This window comes from Passer domesticus, chromosome 12 (genome assembly GCF_036417665.1).
Source record: "Passer domesticus isolate bPasDom1 chromosome 12, bPasDom1.hap1, whole genome shotgun sequence".
Classification (NCBI taxonomy): Eukaryota; Metazoa; Chordata; class Aves; order Passeriformes; family Passeridae; genus Passer; species Passer domesticus.
In genome coordinates, this window is record NC_087485.1 from 8,945,787 (window position 1) to 8,956,810 (window position 11,024).

Here is an 11,024-nt window from a genome sequence, read left to right on the forward strand (position 1 = left end):
TTGTGAAAAAAAATTAAGGTAGCAGGGTGGAGTAGGGGGAAACATCCTTCTAGACCAAAGTTAGCAATACATGAAGCAATACTGCAAGTTTAAGTTTTCAGAAAGGGATGATTTACAACTCTGATTTGATGAAGTAGTTCACTCTCTTCGATGGTTTTGTACTCTGCTTCATGGTCATGTCAGATTACGCAAAAAAGGATAAAAATGAATTTTACTTTTGTCAATCATGTACGCCAGAGGCTGCTCTGTTGTGCCAGTCACAATTTCACTCATTTTCTTTTGTTAAGCAAGTATACTGGAAACGCAGAAGAAAAAGAACCTTCTCAACAGTGGGAGCTCATCAAGGAGTCTTTTCCAAATTCTAGTCTGGATAAGAATTCATTATCCTTTGTAGAAATACAGAAGAATAAAGAAGCTGCAGTAGTTTGACCAGTTTAAGCAAGAGAATAATCCAGCATATCAAATGTTTACAACTGACACTGACTAAAATAAGAACATACTGGCTCTTGGGGTGTAACTACACTAAGGTTTTTTGAGCAACAACCACCCTCCCACACACCTTCACACACAAAGGGGGAGGGGAACTGAGAAGAGACGTTCTTTTAACACAGATGATTTTGGCAATCATATTTACAGTGCACTAACACCTGTATATACACAACCGACAGAATGGCAAGCTTTAGGACATGGGAGGAAACAAGCAACCAGGACAGGAACTGCAGGTGTTCACTATCAAATAAAAACGTAACATGCAACGAAATAAACCCTTAGGCCACAGCCTGGTACACATTTAAACTAGAACTGTTGTCTTAGGGTACATCCAGCTTCACACTGAAGTAATGAAATTAAATTTCAAATAGGGAAGAACAGCTTTGAGATACATTGTTAAAAGGTTATGTACAAGGCAGGTAAAGAATTCAACTTGTAACTGTAAGATTCAACAAGAATTAGTCATCCTAAATTCAGTTACAAAACAGAAAATAACAACCGGAAGCACTAAGCAGTGTTTATACCTGTGCTATCTCTGGCTGATATGAAGCATGTCTTTAAATGATAACTTTATAAAGCCTTTGGTTCAGTATTTAAGGATTATTCATTAATTTTCGTAACAGGTTAAAAATATCTGCTCTTGCTTTAGAAGCCTCCAAGTTCTGTGGGCTCCTCTTTGGTTCCTATTTTTAATCTGTGTCTGTATCATTCAAGAGGACACGGTATGTCACTGCATAATAACCTTGTAGACAAAACAGAAGCTGCTGCCCTCCAGTTTGATGAAGCCTCATTTGTCATTCACTGTCAGATCAAAGGTAATCTTAACACGACCCAGTAGTTCAGAGATATTGGTGTACAGCCTTTTGGAAGCAGCACAGTACATGGGCACAGCAGGTATTCTCACACAGTATGAGCAGCCATCTGACACTGCTGTTCTGAAGATGAACTTACTCTATATGATCAGGTGTGAGAGTCTGCAAAAGGACTGCAGCCCTGAAACCCCAGAGCATTTCAGATGTGTAGACATGAGACCTGAGGGAAGCCTGATCACTCCCAAACTGGTGTGCCGTGCCCACTGGAAGTAGACTGAGCATAAAGGTAATTGAGAAGATTAGGCAAATACTGAGTGAAGGGAACAAGGGAATTAATCACGTGTTGTAATTGCCAGAAGGCCAGGCTTGCCTAGATTCTTGCTACTGTGGGCCAATTTACCATGCACAACTCTTCCTTTGTGGGGGCAAAGCTAACAGACCCCATGAAAAGGCTCTCCTCAGTTATTCAAACAGAATGAACCGAAATCCTCACCGAATTCACCTAACTCCTACATGGATGTTTTTACCACCAACTAACTTCCAACATGACCTTGCTCACAGCAACCTGCTGCTCTTTACAGAGACAATGCCAGTCCTAAAGCAAGCACTGAGCAGAAACCAAACTTCCAAAATCAGAAGGTGTTAAGTAGGGCCGTATCAAAGAAAATAGACAGGAATGTGCAAGAAAATGTGCATTTTAGTTTACAGGAGAATACAGTGACACAGACGAGGGTCTTTGTGCAAACTGGTAGAAAAGGAGAGCAGTAAGGCAAGGCAAGATGTCTGAGTGGGGAACAGTTACACAGTGCAGGGGAGACTGAAATGGGGGCATCCCTTTCTGATTATCAAACAGAGCACAACACAGATTGAGAACTGGTATCAATAGTATCTGAACAAACTCGTTTGGGAACTCTTCACACCTCAGCCAAATTACACTGTACTGCTGCAGCTGGCCTGCATGACAGAGGGCAAACCATTCCACAGCAGGCAGTCCTACCATATAGTTAACTCAGTATTTCAAACCATCAATTATTACAGCTTTTCACCAATATTTTATAATGCAGCTTAAATGCGGACTTCAGGTGCATTAAACTCAAAGGCTGTAATAAACCAGAACGACAATCTGAAACTGCCTTGTTTTCCCATCTGCTCACATGAATGTAGAATCAGAAACACCTTGAGTTCACTTTGCTAGATTGATACAGTAAAGGCAGAGACATGAATCAGCCAAATGAAAAAGAGGAGGCTGAAGCTGAGCACAAATACCATTTTTCCCAGCAAGGTTCAGAATGACACCCCAAAATGCAGAGATGGTGATATTAGCATGCCTCACGACTGTGCCACGTGTAACTGCATCTCTTCCCAGAATCCTAAATGGCTTGTGTTTATTCCAGTACGAGTGGAGGTATCACCACATACTGTACCTCAGCCTAACTCCTGCCCCCAACACAAAAAGCTTGGCCATTTGAAGGACAACATTTGCTCTCAAAAGACTAAATGTGACAAATTACACTGACGAAATACAGAGACTTACGTCACTTAAAGAAGCTATGCAAAATACAAAATGCTGACAATTTTTCTTAGCAGTTCTTTGGATTAAATAATGTATTTCCTTATAGCCTTGTTGTTTGAATAGTTATCCCAAATGACACTATTAAAGCCCTTTGTAATCAGTTACTGAATCTCCTCACCTCCTTCTTGTCCTTGACTTAGGGAACAACTTCTAGAAAGCATCTAAAGATACACATGAGCAGTTATACATCACTGCAGATATTATTACAGGCCATTATGCAGCCATCAAAGCAATGAATCATTGTCACTAACAGTTAATAAATGCAACATGACTGGATTAGCAGTTTGTCATTCTGTCACACTTTCATTTTGGCTACAAAGATACAGAGGGCTACCCTGTAAAACAACTTTAGTTAAAAGGTGACAGCTTCTGCCCTGGCCCAACTACAATCAGTCACAATTTCATTCCCTCTCTAGCACAGAGCAAATACTGCCTCTCTGAAAGTATGTCTAAGTCATCCTGCCATTTTTTCCAAAACCATTAAAAACATTAAAATATGAGATTAAAAGAACATGTCTCACAGCATTTGTTCCCAAAAAAGCAATGTTAGCAGCAACTAAAACATTAAGATTTTTGTTAACCCTCTCCATCAACCTGCTAAAAAACCCAGAAAAACACCAGAAATATTAAACTCCATTCAACAATTTTATCTGTATTAAAAATATTTCTCATTTTTAGAAGTGATGACTAATCTTCAAAGTGCAGCCTGAGAGCCATTTTTAAGCATGCAATTCCTATTAATCTAAATATTAATTTAAATAATATGATACTACATTTCTGGTATTAATGAATTAGCTCCAAGTACTTGCTCATATTTTTACCTACAAACATCTTTCATGCAACCTCAAATGAAGTTTTTGTTTCTCCTTTAAAAAAACCCACCAAAATCACCACACGACACCAAATCAAACCACACACAGAATTCTATTTTCATGACTTTACTGCTGAAAGGTCATGGGTTAGTAGTCAGATCCCCAGAAAGTTCATTCTTCTCTCCTTCCACCAGACCTGCAGTGCTTCAGATTCAAATTCATCTTCCCTGAATGACTTTGAACAGTTCTACGATTTTTTAATGTTCTCTTTTGCCAGTATTTCAAAGAACACTCACAGATGGGTGTACTGGCTTCTTAAAAAGCCTGCTCCTGCCCTGCAGTTTTACTTAGCCTTACTGATCATTTCACTCATCTTGAATTCCAGTGTCATTTGAGCCCACATGGCATGCCTGGACAAATGCAAGGACTTGGATGTTGTTTTACTGGCTGGGCTCTCTGCCAAGTCTGCTCCACGTACTTCCCTGGCCCACTAGGGCAGCTTGAGGCAACAACTGCCATATTTACGTTATTGCTGTGAACAGCCAAACTGCTGCTTACTATTGACCCAGGCCCATCTACTCAAATTTATTCTCTCTCATTCACAGCCACATTACTGAGCTGGCTACACTTCAGGTGGCATTGGACAAACTGCTTCCAGATGGACAATACAGACCAAAGTAATGGGACTGTCATGTTTTAAGCAGAGGGCTACTTTTTACTTTGAGAAACAGCAAGAAATTGATAATTTTCAGAAATACGTAAGACAAAAGCCCAAATGCTTTTTTACCCTGACCGTCTCCCACATCCCAAGTCTCAGGATTTGTTTTCATTTACACTCTGCCCACAATTCAGTTGAGAGGAAAGGGGACAGAGAGTGATGTGCAACTATGAGTTCACAAACAAAATAAGTGACATTTTGTCAAACTGGGGACCTTTTTCAAATCCCTGCAATACATAGTGACTCACTAGCTAGTGACTTTCAATGCACTCTGTAGTGATCAAAGAACCAAACTGCCAAAACAGAAAAGTTATTAAATTAGATTAGCTGCAACTACAACTGCTGTGCAATACCACACAAAAGATTTTGGTATTTTCCCTGAATAGTCTCATCCTGATCAAGCTTCATTCAAATAGGCAAGATTTATCCAGAATACTGTGAAAAATCATAACATACTCAAACATGTCAGCTTGCCAGGATTACCATCTTAATCTCTTAATTGCCAGGCAATTCTTGACTCCACTGACAGCACTTTAGTACACATTCTCCTTTGGTTCTTCCTCAGTGCTTCTCTAAGCTATCTTGAATTCACAAGACCCTCTGTTTTTGGTCAGATGCAGCTGTTTGGCTTTTCCTCCTCCCCCCTATCAGTAGATTATATAACCACAGCCTATATGACTGATTTGCATTGTGTCCCTGTGTGTCAATCTTTTACATGCAGATACCAGCACCCACCAGCTTGTAAAATAAAATGATAGTAGCTCAATTTCCTGCAAGTGGTGGTTTATCACTATATATTAAAAACTCAGTTATCAAATAAATATTTATGTTAGAAAGTGTAATTTATATCTAAGAGAGAAAAAATTAAATGGATTCAAGTAACTTATCCATTCATTCCTTTGTTAGAGTTGCACCAGCTGATCCTATTCTTAACCACATGAGCACTCTTTTGTATAGCAAATGTTAACAGAGCAGCACAGACAGCTGTATTTAGATGGATGGCTCAAATTATATATATTAACCACAGTTACCATCTTGTGCAAAGACTTTCTCTCCTACCTATTTATACAGACAACCAAATCTAAACAGAATCAAACTAATTAAAAAAACCAATAAAACTTCAAGTGAAACATACAGGTGTTCAAGGTAGCCCGGTAAAAAGACTTCAAAAGATGTCTCACAAGCTCCTCTTACTCAGCCAGGGAAAGCAAACTTTGCAACAGTTCTGAGCCAGCTTTTGAGCACAAAAACAAATTTCACCAAGCAATCCTCAGTCAACTCACACCATAAGTTCACAGCTACTGCCAGCATCCAGGCCTTCATTTTCCACTCAATCTAATTATAAGACTACTCTCTCTTTTCTACCACAACTTGACTTTCTTAAGATTATTTACGTTAATCACAACCTCGGGGAAAAGAACAAAAAGTTCAACCACGCTGCAAACTCTTGTCAACAGCTTTGACTGTTTTTTGCTCTCTACCAACAATCCCTGACAGCAATACCAGTCATGAATGCACATTTAGGAAGGGAAAAAGGATACTTTACACATTAATGATGAAGGCAAAACTATAAAGACTAGTATTGTGGTGGTGTTTCAGTACAAGTCAGTGGTTTTAGGACTTCTATGACATACATAAACGAAATAACACATACATGGTGCCAGTTTTCACTACAAGAGAACTCTGCCTAGCTGAGGGAAAATCCAGCAGCCATCATCACTTCAGAGCACTTGGTATGTGGGCAGGAGACAGCTGCTGAGCAGCCCAAGCAGCTCATGGATGCTCACAGAGAAAGGTCTGACACGAAAACCTTCAAACGAAAAGATCAGGTATTACTCTGACAGTCACTACAGCAAAACGTGTATTTCAGTCATATTATCCAGTAACAAACCAATAACCCACCAGCTCTAAGTGAAAGGAAAAAATCTCAGAGGAGAACAGGAGTAGAAGTTTGTAAATCAATGAAAGAGAGAAATCCAGACACAGCATCCTTATGCAGAATGAGGCTGCAGCTCACAAAGATGTTTTGAACAGTCACTAAATTCATCACGGAACTGGGATGTATTTTATAGTCTTCAAAAGTAAGAGATATTAAAATACTCATTTGTAACAGGATTACCAAATAGTATTACTTAACCAAATGTTAAGTCACAGGAAATATGAAGAACCTGTTTTCAGCTTGTTTCATGGTTTGCAATAAAATAAAATAAATACTATGAACCTGAAGTCCAAGGAGGGTAGTTTGATCAGTTCTTTTAAAGCACTCATATTGTGGGAAAGCAAATAAACAAAATCAACCAGGGAAGATTATTTACATGGAAATATTAATTTCTCCTTCTCTATTTCATAATGCAAGAACAAAAGGCAGAAGTTAGGGTGAAACTCACATTGCTCTTTGACTGGTAACAAAACATAAGCTCCTCTTTAGCTCTTAGAATACTTAATCACAAATAACGAACATTTTAGGCAGGATGCTGAACAATGGCATCAATAACTCATCTGTAACTCTTCATCTTCTGAATATTGAACACTTTGCAGACTCTAATTTTAAGTTAGTTCTAATTTCATATACCAATAAGAAATAGTTTTGCATGACACAGAACCCTCTAAGATCCCAAATTCCTAGCTCAGTAGTATATACTCCAAGTACAGCTTTTACTTTGTAAAAACTCATTCTTTAAAAGAGAACATGAACCCCTAAAATAAAACTTCAGAAAATATCATAGCAACTCATATTTGCTTCCATTTTGAGAAGTTTGGCATTTAAAAAGTATAACGTGTCCTCAGCAGTGTGAAAAACTCAATGCAGTTTAATTGCTTAATAAATTCTAGACAAATTCTCCAAAATGACACTGAATAGTATTGCAAAAGTGGTGGTGGTGAAGGGAATGGGGGCATCATTACAAAAGCATTCAAGCTAATTCAATCACTCAAGTTCACATATTACATCCCAAAGGTGTCTTCATCCAAAAGACCAAACCAGGTGGCCCATCAAACACTGCCACTGTCACTGCATGCCAGTCTCCTTCACACACTGTGGAGCACCTGAACATCTGCAATGCACAGGCTGACTTAGACATTTCAATGCAACTGATACAAGGTGGCACGATGCACTCTGATGCTACTGCAGCTACCCAAAATTTTGCAACAAAGAGATTTAGTTCACTTCAGAGTGAGCTATAGCATTACCTTCGGGAACTAGAGGCTTGAACTTCTTGGTGATAAAAAGATGAAGCTCATCAGTACCTAGAACTGTACCAAATGCTTTTGGTGCTTAACGCTACAAAACCAAAGTGACAATTTCTTGGTTCTTTGGAATAAGGATACTGAACAATCAGAGAAACAGAAAGCAAGAGTTTGCACAATGTCTTGCTCAGTACCTAACATCCACTTGAAAGCAGCTGAAGAACTTTTGAGAATCTTTAATTTAGCAATTACCTGAGCACATTTTTACCTCCACTCAAAAACGACTGGAAATGTGCTACCCCTTTTAATTTCAATCCAAGTATGCTGCAAAGATTGCAGTATTCAATTCATTAGGGATTTCAAGCATCTTCACACATCTTCTTTCATGCATTCTCCTCTGCAGCAGGAATTACAACTTTCAGATCAACCAAATAAGCACTAATGCAGAACAAAAGTCTCAAGTCCTGCAACTTAGCATAAAACTACAAATGTCAGTCCTGATATCCTGAAACCCACTGAAACTGTTCTGTGTAATAACTAAAGACCCCACCTAATTTCTCTTACTGTTCTTTTAATATCATAAAAAGGGTAATCTACTGCCTGGCACTAGCACTTTCTTAATTCAGATATCAAAAGTATTTCAAGAAAATGAAAGAATAGCTCACTTCTCCTTGCTTTTGATTACAAATACAGTTAAATATAAATATGTAACTGTATGTACTTATATGTGTACATATATAAAAGAATAAAATCTCCACAACACTAGAGTAGTCTCAGTATAAAAGACACCATTAACATAGATTTCCATGTTATTTGCACAAGAACTTAGTACCAGACACTTCCTTCATCAGAATGCCTGTCTCAAACTTCTAGAGACAAAGCATGAAGGATCAGAATATGTTTTCAGGTGTTTTCCATGATCACAGACTACTTAGTAATTTTAGAATTATTTATTTCAAACTAAGCAACTTTCCCTGTGACTTACATGTTTTATTATTAGCATACATTTGAAAAAAACCACCCTTATGCTTACTTTGCAGCACAACAGACACCACCATTGAAGGAAGTGATATGGGATTATGAAATAGATGCTTTAGGGAGCTCTAAGAATTTTTTTTTTTTGTTTATCTCATGTGTTTGCAAGAGGGGTAAAGGAAAAATAGATTTCCAACATGGGACCTCTCATATGAATTCTAGTTCTTCACATGTAAAATACATGGGCAGAATAAAGAGATGAGCTCTGGCAATACTTTTAACAGAATACATGAAGGCAGGGTCCTACTCTAACCCTTTCCCCTGAAGGCCACATCTGTGCACAGCAGGCGAGATCATTTCCAGAATTCTACAAAACAGTAAAATTACTTGAGTTTCAGATGCAAAGTTCTTACTGAGAGCTACAGCAAACAAGCTAGTTCATGGTCCAAAACCCACATTTTTAAATTTGACATAAGAATAGTTGTGACTTATCAAGCATGGAAAATTCTCAGTACTCAGAGTAACATCTGAACTGCTTGTTAAAGACTGCTACCCAAATACAAATATAACAGTGAGTTGATACCACACTAGTATTTCCAGTTTTCTGAGAAACTTGTTCTCTCATTTTCATCTACTGACAAAGGAACATAGTTTAGACAACCAGTTTTATGTCTAAATAACAGAAATGGGGGTATCAAAGTTATTTTTGTTGTCATTTGTTCACATGTTTTCAATTGCTTTCATACGGTACTGTAATGCACTTATCTAGATTGCAGAATTCAGGCCCCCTTCACAAAACAAACCATCTGCTATTGTACTGAGATGGAAAATAGACAAAGCCTTCCCTGATCTAAACGAATCTGCAAATTAAATCTGAGCATCAAGAAAGTTAGGGATTTTCTAAGAAGTTAATCCTGAGTGCTTTCACACAGACTGTATCAAACAATTTTTTTTCTAATTAACTTAGGCAGACAACTGAGTCAAACAACATGGCTGCATCATTTAGCCGGGATACAGCCGGGTTTCAGAGCTATCTTATCATCTAACACTTAGACATGAGACAGCCCATTACCAATTAAAACTTATTTCAAGTACGTTAGAAAATAAAGCACGGAGCCATCAAACTCTGGTACAGCTAAACAAGGCACAGCTGGTCCTTATTGATTCTTCACGCCACAATTCACAGGGAATACTTTGTTTTCTGCAGTTTCAAGAAACACGAGCATTTTAAAACAGGATTTTCAACCTTCAGTACTACAAAACAAAGTAAAATGGAAGCACTCTGAGATGTATGCGTACATTTGTACACACGGAGCCAGAGAGCCATCACATCTCGACACGCGGAGTTCGCCCATGCACACGTACACAAAGTCTGCAGAACACGCTGGAGTACCGGGATGTTCTATATACGGGGAACACTTCGGCTGTAACTTTTCACCGCAAGTGCCCGCACACTGCCCCGCTAACAGTTCGCTGCTCTCTGCCCTGTCCCCACCGCGCTCCCCGGGCTCGGGGGGCGTGAGGCCACCCCATCCAACCCGGGGCCTTTTCCCCGCCAGCGCCACCGCGCCCGGGGCGGCTCCTCCCGCACGATGCGAGCTCTTGGGGTTTTTTTTTCCCAAAGAAAGTTGTTACGGCGGGGAGAGGCCCGGCCGACCGGCCCGGAGCCCCCGCGTCCCGCGGGAGGAACGGGAGCGGCGCCGGGAAGCGGCCGCGGCCTGAGGGACGGACGGACGGACGGACGGCGCCGCTCCCCCCGGGCTGCCGCCTCCCGCGGCGGCGGGGCCGGCGCAGTCCCCGCTGCCCTCCCCGCCTCGTTCGGAGGAAAACAGGAACCCGACCGACCCCCCCGGCCCCGGGGCGCACCTGCGGGCCCCAGCGGCGGCCCGGGGCCGGGCTGCCCGTCCTCGCCGAAGATCAGCCTGAAGTCGAACTCGTCGGTGGCGCCGCAGTTTGCCGTAGTCATGGGTTTGGCCGGCGAGGCGCAGCGAGACCCCGTCGCCCCTCCGGGCCGCGCCGGGTCCTGCCGGGCTGCGCTCGCCCCTCAGGACGGCCGCATAACACCGGGCGGCGGAGGGGCCGGAGGCGGGGCGGCGGCGCGAGCGGCGGCGGCGGCGGCCCCAGCGCGAGCTCCGGTGCCCGGGCGCTTCTGTCACTCGGGGGGGGCGGGCGCCTGCTCCGGGCTGCGGCTGGACCCGCCCCCGCGCCGCGCCCCGGGCAGCGCCCCCCGCCCCGGCCCGCCCCGCCGGGCCCTCCCCCCGTCCCTCCCGCGGTGACGTCACGGCACCGACAGCGCCCCGTGACCGCCGCCCGTGCCACCGAGGGACTGAGAGAGAGAGAGACCGCCTCGCGCTCCCCGCGCCGCGGGGCCTGCCGGGAGTTGTAGTCGGCGCTCGGCGCCCAATCGGGCGCGGCCAGCGGCGCGCGGAGCGCGGTGCCACGTGTCGGTCCCGCCGCCG

At 42.2% G+C, this 11,024-nt stretch overlaps 1 protein-coding gene across 3 annotated transcripts in view; it reads right to left on the minus strand.

Annotated features, from left to right (window-relative positions):
* NFATC3 (nuclear factor of activated T cells 3) overlaps positions 1-10,793 on the minus strand; it is a 64,492-nt gene extending 53,699 nt beyond the window's left edge. The window contains exon 1 of one of the 3 annotated variants that reach the window (XM_064387272.1): positions 10,432-10,792. In XM_064387272.1, coding sequence (XP_064243342.1) covers positions 10,432-10,531 — 100 coding nt within the window. In that variant the 5' untranslated portion in view covers positions 10,532-10,792. Of the gene's footprint in view, positions 1-10,431 lie in introns of all 3 variants that reach the window. The other 2 variants (XM_064387271.1, XM_064387274.1) reach the window with 2 other exon arrangements.
* Between the last annotated feature and the right edge of the window lie 231 nt (positions 10,794-11,024).